Source organism: Gekko japonicus, unplaced genomic scaffold (genome assembly GCF_001447785.1).
Source record: "Gekko japonicus isolate JY-2015 unplaced genomic scaffold, Gekko_japonicus_V1.1 scaffold2948, whole genome shotgun sequence".
Lineage (NCBI taxonomy): Eukaryota > Metazoa > Chordata > Lepidosauria > Squamata > Gekkonidae > Gekko > Gekko japonicus.
Window position 1 is genome coordinate 54320 of NW_015176536.1, and position 15759 is coordinate 70078.

At 49.3% G+C, this 15759-nt stretch overlaps 1 protein-coding gene across 2 annotated transcripts in view; it reads right to left on the reverse strand.

The window, feature by feature from the left end:
• Positions 1–15759, reverse strand: part of RAB6A (RAB6A, member RAS oncogene family) — a 49377-nt gene that overhangs the window by 17937 nt on the left and 15681 nt on the right. Inside the window, exons 3-4 of one of the 2 annotated variants that reach the window (XM_015427448.1) lie at positions 15695–15759; positions 8550–8661 (exon numbers count right to left, since the gene is read on the reverse strand). The exon at positions 15695–15759 is cut by the window's right edge and continues 42 nt beyond it. In XM_015427448.1, the coding sequence (XP_015282934.1) occupies positions 8550–8661; positions 15695–15759 (177 nt within the window). The remainder of the gene's footprint in view (positions 1–8549; positions 8662–15694) is intronic. The other variant, XM_015427447.1, reaches the window with a different exon arrangement.

Sequence of the window (15759 nt, forward strand, 5' to 3'; positions counted from 1 at the left end):
TAAAGCTGTGGTGGCTCAAGTGGTTAAGACGCTGAACTGCAGGCTGTGGAAGGTCAGTAGTTCAGCAGTTCGAGACCTGAGTGTGCCGCATGAGGGAGTGAGCTCCCGTCTCTAGTTCCAGCTCCTGCCAACCGAGCAGTTTGAAAGCAAGAAATTGCAAGTAGATAAATAGGTACCACTTCGGTGGGAAGGTAACAGCGTTCCATGCGCCTCGGCGTTTAGTCATGCCGGCCACATGACCACGGAAATGTCTTCGGACAGCGCTGGCTCTTCGGCTTTGAAACGGAGATGAGCACCGCGACCCTAGAGTCGGACTCAACTGGCTTTCGAGCAAGGGAACCTTTACTTTTACCTTTAAATCAATGAACGTGTCAACTCGAAGGTAACACTGAACGTGAGATCCCTATAGAGGATTTGTTCCTGAGGAAAGACCAGAGGTCTGAAACACTTAAATATCCGGAATGAGTGTTGAAAGGGAGATTGAATTTGGAGCAGACTGCTTTTGAGAACACAAGACTTAGAAGGATACTGACTGAGAGAGTTTGGAGCAGATGGCTGTGTGTGACTTTATTAACCTTTGTGTTTTTTTCTATGAAGGAAGAGGTGGTTGTTTTTCATTACTAGACACTAAATGATGTTATGGCTTTAATCTAGCCTCTTTTGTCATCGTATTATTCTGTGGGCATCTGGCACACATCTGTACATATTTTTTCATACCAGACTATTGGAGGACTAAGGGCAAAGAGGTCAGGGAAAGCAAAAGAGATGTAAGAGGTAACGGCAAAAGGGCGCAATGGATGCAGAAGACGGGGAAGAGTTAATTTTATTTATTTTATATCCTGCCCTCCCCCGCAAGCAGGCTCAGGGCGGATCACAGCATAAATGTAACAATTTTAAAAATTCTAAAACCGTAGCTGTAAAAGTCCAGAATGAACAACAGATGGTGAGCCGGTAATAGTCCGTTGTGCCACTTGTTGTGCAAGTTTGGTGTGGTGGTTAAGTGCCCGGACTCTAATCTGGGAGAACCGGGTTTGATTCCCCACTCCTCCACTTGCACCTGCTGGATGACCTTGGGCTAGCCGTAGTTCTGATAAGAGCTGTTCTTGAAAAAGAGCAGTTTCTGTCAGAGCTCTCTCAGCCCCACCTACCTCACAGGGTGTCTGTTGTGGGGAGGGGGAGGGAAAGGAGTTTGTAAGCTGCTCCGAGACTCCTTTGGGTAGTGAAAGGCGGGGTATAAATCCAATCTCTTATTCTCCTTCTTTTACCTCACAGGGTGTCTGCTGTGGGGAGGGGAAGGGAAAGGAGTTTGTAAGCCACTCTGAGACACCTTTGGGTAGTGAAGGGCGGGGTATAAATCCAATCTCTTCTTCTTCTTCTTTTACCTCACAGGGTGTCTGTTGTGGGGAGGGGAAGGGAAAGGAGTTTGTCAGCCGCTCTGAGACTCCTTTGGGTAGTGAAGAGCGGGGTATGAATCCAATCTCTTCTCCTTCTTCTTTGACCTCACAGGGTGTCTGCTGTGGGGAGGGGAAGGGAAAGGAGTTTGTAAGCCACTCTGAGACACCTTTGGGTAGTGACCCTGTCTATTCATTCAATTAGATGTCTGCTCCGCCCTTTCTTGCAAGCTCAAGGCGGATTGTACGACGATAAAACAACGGCATATAAAAATACACAAGGTAATAAAAATCAGACACTCGCCATTCATGAATAACCATATAAAAATAATCATTTAAATATAAAATAAAGGAGTGGGTAGATGGATGAGTTCCAAGCAGTGTTCCCTCTAAGTTGAGTTACTGTGAGCCAGCTCGTGGTTTTTTAGCCTCCAACTCAACATTTTTTGTCTTTGCTCAGGAAGGAGGGCTCCGGAGCAAACGAATTTATGCAGCAGGCAAATCGCTCACTCACAACTTTAATGCCCGTAGCTCCCAGAGTAGAATTTTTGCTCACAAGACTCCACATCTTAGAGGGCGCACTGGTTCCAAGTGGGCCAAAAGAACAAGATCAGGAGAAGGCCTCCCTGAACGAGACTGAGGTGCAAGCCCTGTGGAAGCTCGGAAGGTCCCTCAGGGCGTAAACCTTGCCTGGCAAGGAATTCCACCGGGATGGGGCCAAGGTAGAAAAGGCCCTTGTACTGGTGGCAGCCAAGGGGATCTCTCGGGGGCTCGGTCGTGGGTAGTGGCTCTGCTGAGGCTGACTACCCCTCAGATGAGGAAGAGGCCAGGAGCAGTCCAGAAGAAGAACCCTCAACAGTACCTGAGGAGGAAGAGGAGGAGTCCCAAGCAGCTGCACAAGAGGTGCAGCCACAAGGAGAGACTAGAGATGTGAAGGCCAGGAAAAAACCCGAAAAAATTCGGGGGGGAAACCGTTTTTTCCCCGAAGCCTTTTTTGTCCCCCCCCCCCAAAATTGGAATAATTAAAAAAAAGAAAAGAAATTGATTGTGGAATGTTTTATTTTGACACAATGAATAAAATATTTTAAGACGAGGTGTTAGATATTTTCCAAATCATTTCTAAAAAATATGTATGCTATCGGATTGATCTAATTTCTGTGCGCTGAGGACAAGCAAGTCCTAGGTTACAGACTGAACTCTCCAATGCAAGAACAAGATGCATTTCTTCCTTTAGGAGGTGCTGTTGTCACAAGAAAAGAAAAAGGTTTCAGTTTTGTTTTTGCACGTGGGTGGGTATTCTGTTTGTAATAATTGTTTGGATACACTATGTTTTTAATATGCTCGTTGTGATAATTTCATGCCAAGTAAAAATGTCCATAGTCATATTTGATGTTCCTAAAGTAACAGAATGATTTTCAATCTAGAAAAGAAAAAAGAAGTGCTAATGTAGCATTTTTTTCAATTTCCCCGAAAATTTCCGTTTTCTCCCGGGGGGGGGGGAGGGTTTTTTTCCGAGCTTCAAAATTTCCGGAAATTTTACATCTCTAGGGGAGACCGATCCTCTAGGAGAGACCGATCCTGAGCCTGGCCCAGCACCCCCAGCTGCAGACACCCCGAGGCCAGACTCCCCGCCTCGTTCTCCGGAGTGCCCCAGACGTAGGGCCACGCCAGAGGCTGACTATGCAGGAACGAAGGAGTGCCAGACTCCAGCTCTTGCAGAGGCAATGGGAGGAGCTGTAAGCCTTGGCAGACTCGACTCCCAGGGAAGGGAGGACCTGTTCATAAACACTCCACACGCCTGCCTCAGCATGGTAGCAAGTCTGCATGCTCAGACCTGCTTCTCTGTGTGTAGCAACCGCTCCTCGTTCCTGAATCCTGCAACCTTTGGATTGATTTCCCAGCTATCCGACCTTTGGCTCTGTTGTTTACCCTGATTCCGGACTGTGTTTACAGCTTCTAGTGTGTCGTCTCCGTGGCAACCAGCTGACACAGCACACCAGCACAGGCCCCGGCACCACCAACAAGATGCACAATGATGAGCGCAGCGTACGAAGGGGATTATAGTGAGAGACGGTCCCTCCAATATGATGGTCCCAGACCGTTTAGGGCTTTAAAGGTGAGTCCCAGCACCTTGAACTTTGATCCAGAAATGGAGAGGCGGCCAGTGTGGCATCACAGGATGGATACCTGCATCCCAGGTTACACCAGCCGACAATCTGGCAGCTCCGTTCTGAACTACCTGAAGCCGTTCTCTTTATCTTTGCAGTCATTCGTCGCCTGGAAAGCTTCCTGACTCTCTACAAGGAATTTTTAGGCATGATTTAGAGCCAAAACTCAGTTCTCAGAACAGCTCACGGGAATCAAGGGTCAGCACAAATGACAATTGTAACTGAGTCAAAAATTATCTTTCGGGAAGGAGGGGAGGCGCAGCCGGCTGCTTCTTGCCCCGACTATGACACATCTTAATTATGTGCTTTTGTTCCTGGCCCCTTTTTTTAAAACACCAAGTGACACAATTTGGCTCGGAAAACTACTTTTGTCTGGAAGTCCCTGGAGAAAATCCAGACACAGAGAGGGAGACAGAACAAGCTTCTGCTAAGCAAAATATAGCTTGTGAAAGCTGGGGACAAGAATACTCTAACCAGAAGGAAGCAATTTTTCCATGACTGACAAAAAATTAAAGAGCTAAAGTTTTCCAGATTTTAAATGGGATACGTGAATTTCAATTACCTGTCCATATTCTTTTGTCGTATTTTTTTTCATCATCTCAAATCCTATTTGAACCAAGATTACTAGGCACATTTTGTAGAATACTTTAGCCTCCAGTATTGCTTCATTTGGTCTTTCAGGTGCTGTGGCTCAGTGGTAGAGCCATCTGCTTGACATTCAGAAGGTCCCAGGTTCAATCCCCAGCATGTCCAGTTTAAAGGACCAAAAAAATGGAGGGGAACTGGGGTACAAGAATTGGTACAAAACACAAGAGACCGCTGGTTGAAATCACTTAAAGTGAAATATATAGTCCAACTTGACATGCATTGGATCCTCCTGGAACTATATGAGTCTACTCTATCATGAATGTCTGTCAAGTTGGACTATGAAATTATAATACAACAGGAGTGAGACACTTTGAAATTTTTGGGACTTTACTTTTCTGTACTATTATATTTTTCTGCATTTGTGTTGTTTCTTGTAAGAATACTTAGGCTTCATCCAGTTACTGATAGTGAACTTGGCATTACACACACACACACACACACACACGGAAAAAGGCCCGTTGTGGAAATAAATACAACGGCCTCTAGAAAGAGGCTCTGGGCGGGTGCCCCGGCCTTAGACACTCTGTCAATTTGCTGTGGTGACCTCAGCAGGGTATAATGACACTGAGTCCACCATTTTCTCCAGAGGAACTGATCTCTGCTACCTAAAGAGCAGTTGTAATTTTGAGTAATCTCCAGCCCTCACCTGGAGACTGGCAATAATGGTTCCCCAGAAGGGAATGGTTCGTTTGGAGGGTGGAGTCTATGACTTTGTACCTATCCGAGGTCCCACACCTCCTGAAACCTCACCCTCTCCAGGCTCCATCCCTTACATCTCCAGGAATTTCCCACCTGGAGTTGGCAACCCTATCTTCTTCCCAGCCAATCATCAACCTACCTTTATATCCCCCTCACTCTTCAGCTTTCCACCCCCCACACACCTGCAGCCTCTCCCATGCTCTGAAGCCCTGACTGCTACGTCACATTGGCTGTCATACGGGGGCCACCTCAGCAGCATATAAGGATACAGAGCCCACCATTTTCTCCAGGGGAACTGATCTCTGCCATTTGGAAAGCAGTTGTAATTCTGAGTGATCTCCAGCTCTCACCTGGAGATTGGACACATTTTACCTCAGAACAGCAAACTGTTTAGAATGTTAGAGGCAAAAGCCAATCAAGTTGCATATGCAAACGGACCCGTGTTCCGAGGCAAAGGCCAATGAGGCTGCATATGCAAATAACCTCTATGTTCTGACTGGCTATGGGGGGAGGGGGGGGAACAGCAAACTGTTTAGAATGTTAGAAGCGAGACTCAAGCAATGCAGTCAGTGGATAGGGACAGACTCTGAGTGACACACCAGGGCGCCAACCAATTCCGGAGTGTGTGGAATGTTCTAGAGAAGTGCCACCACCATTCGGCTTTTATATATGAGGGAGATATAGATATAGATAGTTCACTTTAAGTTATTTCAACCAGTGGTCTCTTGTGTTTTGTACCAGTTTAAAGGACCAGGCAGGAAAAGATGTGAAGGACCTTCTGCCTGAGACCCCGGAAAGTTCCAGCCGGTCTGAACAGACAAGACTGACCTTGGTGAGCTTGTGAGGTGTGCTACAATATTGGGGAATGAGGCGGAAAGAATATATGTTGCCAACTTACAGGTGGGAACTGGCGATCTCCTGGAATTACAACTGGAGATCTCCTGGAATTATAACGGATCTCTACACAGATCAGTTGTCCTAGAGAAAACAGCTACTTTGGAGGGTGGACTATGGCCTTATAACCAGCCGAGGCCCCTTTCCACTCCCAAATCTCCAGGAATTTCCCAGCCTAAGGTTGCCAACTGGCCAAGGACCCAGCTAGGCTGGCCCTGTGCCATTTCTAGCAGTACGATCCTACGGAAAAGAAAAACCTTTATGGCTCGACGATGTATTTCCAACTGCCAGTGCCTGGAAATTAAGTTGCTGTTAACAGCACAAGAGCTGTAATTACCAGGCAGGATGTGATGGGAAAGACCTCTCTGCTTGAGACCCCGGAGAGCGGCTGCCAGTCTAAGTAGACAATGCAGACTTTGATGGGCCGAGGGTCTGATTCCGTAGAAGGCAGCGTCATGTTGTCGAAGGCTTTCACACGGCCAGAGTTCATTGGCTGTTGTAGATTTTCCGGGCTGTGTGGTCGTGGTCTTGGCATTGTAGGACCTGACGTTTCGCCAGCAGCTGTGACTGGCATCCTCAGAGGTATGACACAGAAAGGTGGAGGACTCTCTGTGTCAAGGTGAGAAGAAAAATGGTAACCACGGCCACACAACCCGGAAAATCTAAACAGCGAAAGCAGCTTCAGGTGTTCGTGTGTTTAAGCCATACTTTTACTGGGAGGTGGGGTGAGGTGCCAGTATCTTTTCCAAAAGCCGTGCTGTTCTCGCAAGGGAGATTAATGTCGAGTTAACAGAAAACAAATCCCGAAAATCGTTTCAGAAGATCGCCGGGTTGGTCTGCAGTAGAAGAGCCACATTCAAGTCCAGCGGCACCTTGGAGACCAGCGTGATTTTGGTTAATGTGCGCTTTCAAGAGTCAAAGCTCCCTTCGTCAGATACAAGTAGAATCACAGAATCGTAGAATGTTAGAGTTGGAAGGGATCTTGCAGGTCATCTAGTCCAACCCCCTGCACTCTGCAGGAGCACAGCCGAAAGATAGCCCTACAACATACCCGGAAGATGGTCGTCCAGCCTCCGCTTGAAAACGGAGAAAAGGAATCCTGCTTTTATCAGACGAAGGGAGCTTTGACTCTCAAAAGCTTATAGCCCCAAAATCTTGTTGGTCTCTGGGGTGCTCTTGGATTCGAATCTAGCTCTGAATTCCAAAGAAAAACTTTTCGCCTAACAGCCCACTGCAAGCTTTTAATATTGGCTTATTTAGCAAATGGGGTATTCCAAAAGGTACTGCAGAAAAGGGGGAAGGCTCCTTTACTTCAGAGCCCCCACAGAGCTCTTGGAAGTGGGCAACATCAACACAGAAAAAATGGTATCTGTCGAAGAGGAATTCAGCGAGTTGAGAAATACACATCTCTGATGAAAAAGCCTGGTACTTCGTGTGTGCGTGGAAGAAGAAGAAGAAGAAGAAGAAGAAGAAGAAGAAGAAGAAGAAGAAGAAGAAGAAGAAGAAGAAGAAGAAGAAGAAGAAGAGGAGGAGGAGGAGGAGAAGATTGGATTTATACCCCGCCCTTCACTCGGAGTCTCAGAGTGTCTTACAAACTCCTTTCCCTTCCCCTCCCCGCAACAGACACCCTGTGAGGCAGGTGGGGCTGAGAGAGCTCTTTCGAGGACTGCCCTTGAGAGAACAGCTCTAAGAGAACCTGTGACTGACCCAAGGTCACACCAGCAGCTGCAAGTGGAGGCGTGGGGAATCAAAGCTGGTTCTTCCAGATTAGAGTCCACGCACTTAACCACTACACCAAACTGGCTTAAGAACATAAGAATGTAAGAAGAGCCCTCATGGATCAGACCAGTGGTCCATCTAGTCCAGCATCCTGTCTCCCAGAGTGAAAAACACAGATATTCTTCATCTGTTGCATCGGCACACAGATTTAAGGTTGTCTATTTCCACTGCCGTAAAGGACAGACACTTGGCTTTTTTGTTGTCACTGCTTATTGAAGAAACTTGGCTTTTTAAAAGAAAAGAAAAGAAAAAGAAAATTCAGCATCTCCGGATTCTAACTGCAGCCACGGAGTTGCATACAGCCACCGTTTCAGAGGGGAACCTGAACCCAGGGGGCGGGCACATGGAACAAGCCCCACCCCCTGCTCCCAGCAGCCCTCAGTTAGAGCAAGAAGCAGCCAGGTAAGCTGCAGAGCCCCTTTAAGACTAAGTTTTATTCAGGTACAAGCTCTCCCTCCTGTGCGAGGACAGATCTGCACGTTCCCCTCCCCCCCAATAGCTAGCAATCCAAAACAGTCCAGTGGAACCTGAGCGGTGGGGGTGTTGCCTTCTGACACACTTCCGGGGATGTCAGGGGGTGTGGCATATGCAAATAAGTTATGCTAATGAGTTATGCTAATGAGCTCCTGCACCTCTTTTTCTACGAAATGACCCCTGACTGCAACACACACAACCGCTAAGCAATGCTCCCTGTAAGCTGCGGAGTCTTGTGAGCAAAAATTCAACTTGGTGAGCGACTGGCATTCAACTGGCGAGCGATTTGGCTGCTGCATCAATTAGCATGCTCTCTGGAGCCCTCATTCCTGAGCTAAGACAAAAACGTGTGAGCCGGAGGCTAAAAAACGGTGAGCTGGCTCACACTAACTCAGCTTAGAGGGAACACTGCCGCTAAGTCTTGTTTTTTAAAAATGTTTAAAGACACGAGTGCTCAGACTGGTTACAGAGGCGACGCGCACGACCGACCCCTTACCTCTTATCGGCGAGGTCTGTTTTGTTTCCTACTAGCATGATGATGACGTCACTTCCTCTTTCCGTTCTGACGTCATCGATCCATTTTGTGGTTTGCTGGAACGAGTTGACATCTAGGAAGAAAAAGACACACAAGGGGGGGTGAGGGTCACCTTACTGGGTTCCCGTGGCACGTCACGGACGCTAGTAGTGGGGCTTCTCTGTGCATCAAGCTACCGGGGGGGGGGGGGGCATGACCTTATGGTGTCAGACATTTCCTTAAACCCCTAAAAAGAGAACTTCAATTCTGTTACATTATTCTAACTTTTGCATGTTTTTGGTATGTTCGTAGAGTCATAGAGTTGGAAGGGACCTCCAGGGTCGTCTAGTATGTTAGTTCTCAGCGGTTTAAATTCCTCTAGAGGGAACCTCCCTAAAGGAGAATATTATCCCCTTAGCTAGAGACAAGTACTTAAAGGGGGGGGGGAAGGAGACTAATCGGAACCATTCGCTTTCCTTAGAATCACAGAGTTGGAAGGGGCCATACAGAGGCCATCTAGTCCAACCCCCCTGCTCCATGCAGGATCAGCCTAGAGCATCCCTGACAAGGGTTTGTCCAGACGCTGCTTGAAGACTGCCAGGGAGGGGGAGCTTGCCATCTCCCCAGGCAGCCCATTCCACTGTTGCACAACTCCGACAACACCCATTCTTGCGAGTCCTCTCCTCTGCTGCCAACAGGAACAGCTCCCTGCCCTCCTCTAAGTGATAGCCCTTCTATGCAAAAAAGTTCCCAAGGTGTGGGGAGGGGCCGTGGCTCAGTGGCAGAGCACCTGCTTGGCATGTGGAAGGTTCCAAGTTCAATCCCCGGTAAGATCAGGTAAGTGGGTGATGAGAAAGACCTGAAACCCTGGAGAGCCGCGGCCAGTCTGAGTAGGCAATACTGTCCTTGATGGATTGATGATCTGGTTCACTATGAGGTATCTTCTTGGGTGTTTAGGGAGGGGCTGTGGCTCAGTGGCAGAGCACTGGCTTTGCATACAGAACGTCCCAGGTTCAATCCCCGGCATCGCCAGTTAAAAGGACCAGGCAGGAGGTGATGGGAAAGACCTCAGCCTGAGACCCTGGAGAGGCGTGGTGAGGGGCTGTGGCTCAGTGGCAGAGCATCTGCTTGGCATGCAGAAGGTCCCAGGTTCAATCCCCGGCATCTCCAGTTAGAAAGAATCAGGCAGGGGGTGATGGGAAAGACCTCTGCCTGAGACCCTGGAGAGCCATGAAGTGGGGCTGTGGCTCAGTGGCAGAGCCTCTGCTTGGCATGCAGAAGGTCCCAGGTTCAATCCCCGGCATCGCCCATTAAAAGGACCAGGCAGGAGGTGATGGGAAAGACCTCCGCATGAGTCCCTGGAGAGGCGTGGTGAGGGGCTGTGGCTCAGTCCTAGAGCCTCTGCCTGGCATGCAGAAGGTCCCAGGTTCAGTCCCCGACATCTCCAGTTAAAAGGACCAAGGCAGTATGTGACGGGAAAGACCTCTGCCTGAGACCCTGGAGAGCCATGAAGTGGGGCTGTGGCTCACTGGCAGAGCACCAGCTTTGCATACACAAGGTCCCGGGTTCAATCCCCAGTGTCTCCAGTTAAAAAGACCAGGCAGAAGGTGACATGAAGGACCCTGGAGAGCAGCTGCCAGTCTGAGTAAACACTGTCCTTGATGGACCAATTACCTGATTCAGTATAAGGCAGTGACATGTATTCAAGGTGTAAGTTGGGGAGGGGGGGGGGGGGGGGGGAGAGAAATCCCATGGAAAAAGGGACACTTGTTTCAAGAGAGATTCTGTCTTCTAGGCCATTCTATATGCACATGGTTGGTGGAGTGGAGACTGCAATGCGAAGTAGCAGAGCTCTCCTTAGGGAGGAACTGTGGTGGCTACCTGCTCACACAAAGCAGAGACCGCGGCTCAATAAACAGGCGGCTTTCTCGTGAATCACAGCTTTTAAGGAGCCAGCGATACTCTCTGCTGCTTAATCATTTGCTAATTTGCGTTTAAACAAGGTTATTCCCTCCGGAGCAACTAAGCTGCACGAGCTATAAGAAACTGCTCTGTTGCTCGCTGCGGGTTACAGATATACAGCTGGATGAACCCGATGACTTAAATAAAAGAAACCGGGGGAGGGGGGGACATACCGGTGGTGCTTTGCTTTGTGAGTCAGTTTGGTGTAATGGGTTAAGTGCGCTGACTCTGATGTGGGAGAACCGGGTTTGATTCCTCACTCCTCCACTTGTCATGTTTTTACTTGCAGATGTGGAATCAGAATTCTAGTATAAGGTTGCCCCTTTTGCCTTAGCGGGAAGGAAAATTTGGGCCAAGCCCAACAGCTAATGAACTCCGTCCGTGAAAGCCTTCGACGACATATAAAAAACTAAATTTAAAAAAAATCACAGTTCAGGACCATTTGCAAACTTAACCCATTGTAGCCCTAAACGGGATACTGAGATATTGAGAAACAATAATGAGAGGGAGGCTGTGTGCTCCCCCCCACTGGCCGTCTTCAAGCAGCAGCTGGACAAACACACGTCAGGGATTGTTTTACGCTGATCCTGCACTGAGCAGGGGGTTGGACCAGAGGGCCTCTATGGCCCTTTCCAACGCTACGATTCCAGATATTGAGAAAGGCGGCCTATACAGAACGTAAATAAATAAATATGGATCCCTAAGCTTTGGGCCGGGGGCTGTGGTGGCTCAGAGGCTAAGATGCTGAGCTGCAGATCGGAAGGCTGGTAGTTCAGCAGTTCGAGACCCGAGTGCCGCGTGACGGAGTGAGCTCCCGCCTCTGGCCCCGGCTCCTGCCAACCTAGCCGTTCGAAAGCAAGAAATTGCAAGTAGATAAACAGGTACCGCTTCGGTGGGAAGGTAACACCTTTCCGTGCGCCTCGGCGTTTAGTCACGCCGGCCACAGGACCACGGAGAAGTCTTTGGACAGCGCTGGCTCTTCGCCTTGGAAACGGAGATGAGCAGCGCTCCCTAGAGTCGGATTCGACTGGTTTTCAAGCAAGGGAAACCTTTACCTTTTAAGCTTTGGGCCAGAGAGACATCATGTTCTACAGTAGTTCCCAGTGTGACACTGACTCCAGCCCACGGCTTCTACAGGAGATGGTATGGGGACCGCTCTTTCCCGACGTCTCATACAGCAGATTTAGACTTTAATAGCAACTAATGGACAAAGAAAGGAGCTGCGGTGGCTCAAGTGGTTAAGACGCTGAACTGCAGGCCGTGGAAGGTCAGTAGTTCAGCAGTTCGAGACTCGAGTGTGCCGCAAGACGGAGTGAGCTCCCGTCTCTAGTTCCAGCTCCTGCCAACCGAGCCGTTCGAAAGCTAGAAATTGCAAGTAGATAAAGAGGTGCCACTTCGGTGGGAAGGTAACAGCGTTCCGTGCGCCTCGGTGTTTAGTTATGCCGGCCACATGACCACGGAAATGTCTTCGGACAGCGCTGGCCCTTCGGCTTTGAAACGGAGATGAGCACCGCAACCCTAGCGTCAGACTCGACTGGCTTTCGAGCAAGGGAACCTTTACCTTTACCTTTAATGGACAAAGAAATATCTTATCATGAGCAGTACCGGCTGCCTCCAACCTAACGGCACATAAGGTTTGGCATTCGTGCCTGGGGATGCTGGGCTCACGGAAACCTAACGAGCTCTGGTAATTTCACTCAAATGAGGTCCAGTTCGTTAACCACATTTGTTTTGTGTGAACTGCTCAGTTATTCATTCTTGGATTTATGTTTTAACACGGACTCCTTCGGAGTGGCGTGCAGTCCTTATTTTGCTCAGCCCTACTATTCAGATGGATTTGAATAAAACATGCTAATTTTTTCTTCTTGTGACAGAGCTAAACACATATTAAGGCTTCGCTGGGTTTTTTTCCCCAGCTATCTTTCGGAAGGACCGTAATGTTTAGTTCTTAAAAATGTACGTACCTTAGCGCGAAAGAGCAAACTGATGAGGGGACAAAAAACAAAACAAGGCTCGTAATACAGGAGAGAGGGAGGTTTACAACCCTTGGGGCTCAAGCTCCGCTGCTGGGAGCGATGGTGCAGCAAATGGCAGGTGACTTCAGTGGGTAGAGCACAATTTGGGGATTTGCCATTTGCAAAAAAGAAGCCAAGTGACTCGATGGTGACGCCCACGGAACAGCGGACAACGAGTGAGATGGGGATGAGGTTGGCTACTTTCCGGGGAAGTCTGAGGGCAAGGGAAGGGGGACCAGGAAAGGGTGGAAATCCCAGCATACCTTGGTGCAAACAAAAAAATATCATGGTTTGCTTAAGAGCAGCTTCTGGAGGACGGTACCCAATGCGTGGGAGACCAGCTGGCAGTGGCTTACTTGACCAAGCCAGATGCCAAAGCTCACTCCAACCTCAAGTGGCTATTTTCAAGCCCTCGCCCCCCCACCCCAATTTCCCAAGGTGTTGGTGTCATTCACTCAGTGACGGGGAAATGCATCCTGTATTTGCCCAATGAACTTTAAACAAAACTTTGCACCCTGTATATGTTTCAGGGGGTGGCCGTGTCGCTCTGCGGTACGACAGTCGGATTTGAGTCCAGGAACACTTTAGAGACCCTGACCTACATAGCCCGAACTAGCCTGATCTTGGTCAGATCTCGGAAGCTGATCATCTCTTTTCCGCCAGGGAACTCTGGGAGATGTAGTTCTGCGGGGGCTGTGGCTCAGTGGCAGAGCCTCTGCTTGGCATGCAGGAGGTCCCAAGTTCAACCCCAACATCTCCAGTTAAAAGGACCTGGCAGGAGGTGATGTGGAAGACCTCAGCCTGAGACCCTGGAGAGACAGAGACAGTGGCTGAGTGGCAGAGCCTCTGCTTGGCATGCAGAAGGTCCCAGGTTCAATCCCCAGCATCTCCAGTTAAAAGGACATGGCAGGAGGTGATGTAGAAGACCTCAGCCTGAGACCCTGGAGGGACAGAGATACGGGCTGTGGCTGAGTGGCAGAGCACCTGCTTGGCATGCAGAAGGTCCCAGGCTCAATCCCCAGCATCTCCAGTTAAGGACCAGGCAGGAGGTGATGTGGAAGACCTCAGCCTGAGACCCTGGAGAGCCATGGAGAGGGGCTGTGGCTCAGTGGCAGAGCACCTGCTTGGCATGCAGAAGGTCCCAGGTTCAATCCCCGGCATCTCCAGTTAAAAGGACCAGGCAGGAGGTGATGTGGAGGACCTCGGCCTGAGACCCTGGAGAGACACAGACAGGGGCTGTGGCTCAGTGGCAGAGCACCTGCTTGGCATGCAGAAGGTCCCGGGTTCAGGCCCCAGCATCTCCAGTTAAAGAAGACCAGGTAGGGCATTGCCCCCCTGGCCTGGAGAGCCAACAGGGCAAACCCGATCTCGTCAGATCTCGGAAGCGAAGCAGGGCCAGTCCTGGCTAGTATTTGGATGGGAGATCTCCAAGGAATACCAGGGCTGTGATGCAGAGGCAGGCAATGGCAAACCACCTCCGATCGTCTCTTGCCTGGAAATCCCTAACTCTACTTGTTCGCCGTAAGTCAGCTGTGACTTGACGGCACTTTTCGCCGCCACCTGGATAGCCCAGGCTAGCCTGATCTCAGAAGCTAAGTCGGGTCAACTCCGGCTAGTATTCGGATGGGAGATAAGCAAGGAAGGACAGGGTGGCTACACAGGGGCAGACTTGACTGCATACACACACAGAAAAGCACTCATATGTTACAGACCCCCAGGGCTGAATAAAGACATAGGGTTCTTATCTCACTGCAGATGCTAATTTTCTGCCCTCCCACATTGATTGATTGGATTTCTATCCCAACCTCCCCTGCACTCAGGGTGGCTCACAACAGATTAAAAATACAGAGAAAGCAATAAAGACCAATGCTTCCTCTAAGCCGTGGAGTCTTGTGAGCAAAAATTCTACTTTGTGAGCTACTGGCATTAAAGTTGTGAGCGAGCGATTTGGCTGCTGAATAAATCCATCTGCTCTGGAACCATCCTTCCTGAGCTGAGACAAAAATGTGTGAGCCGGAGGCTAAAAAAAAAACGGTAAGCTAGCTCGCACTGACTCAGCTTCGAGGGAACACTGCTTCTGACAAGGATAGAAGAACTCAGATCTCCACTTCTACTCTGTGTCTGAGGAAGGGGAGCTTTGACTCTCAAAAGTTCACACCCTGAAAGTCTCGTTTGGTGTAGCCAGTTTGGAGTAGTGGTTAAGTGTGTGGACTCTATAATCTGGGAGAACCGGGTTTGATTCCCCACTCCTCCACTCGCACCTGCTGGATGACCTTGGGCAAGCCATAGTTCTGATAAGAGCTGTCCTTGAAAAGGAGCAGTTTCTGTCAGAGCTCTCTCAGCCCCTGCTACCTCACAGGGTGTCTGTTGTGGGGAAGGGAAGGGAAAGGAGTTTGTCAGCCGCTCTGAGACTCCTTTGGGGAGTGAAGAGTGGGGTATAAATCCAATCTCTTCTTCTTCTTCTTTTACCTCACAGGGTGTCTGTTGTGGGGAGGGGAAGGGAAAGGAGTTTGTAAGCCGCTCTGAGACTCCTTTGGGTAGTGAAGGGTGGGGTATAAATCCAATCTCTTCTTCTTCTTCTTTTACCTCACAGGGTGTCTGTCGTGGGGAGGGGAAGGGAAAGGAGTTTGTAAGCCGCTCTGAGACCCCTTTTGGTAGTGAAGGGCGTGGTATAAATCCAATCTCTTCTTCTTCTTTTTTTACCTCACAGGGTGTCTGTTGTGGGGAGGGGAAGGGAAAGGAGTTTGTGAGCCGCTCTGAGACTCCTTTGGGTAGTGAAGGGCGGGGTACAAATCCAATCTCTTCTTCTCGGTCTCTAAGGTGCTTCTGGACTCAAATCTGTCACAGTGTTCGCACGAACCCTGGCCCCCTATAGGTTCCAGGGCTTGGCTCTGCCGAACCATAGGGCAAGCTTATTCCTACACACATTTTTTTTATTTTGGGGGGTGGGGGGGCAAACACACATAAGAAACCAAAGTGTCTCCCGCCTCCATGAAGTTTCCAGACCGGAAGGTTTTCATGCCACAACGGACAAGCAAAATGACTGTGATTAACGGCATGCACGGCTGGGCTGGAAGATGAGAGAGGAACAGAGAGAGAGACAGAAACCACGAATGCCCCAGAGAGGCAGAATTTCCCCCCCCCACTCACTTGTGATATCATAAACAACAACCGCAACAGTGGAGTCACGAATGTAGCTAGGGATCAAGCTCCTG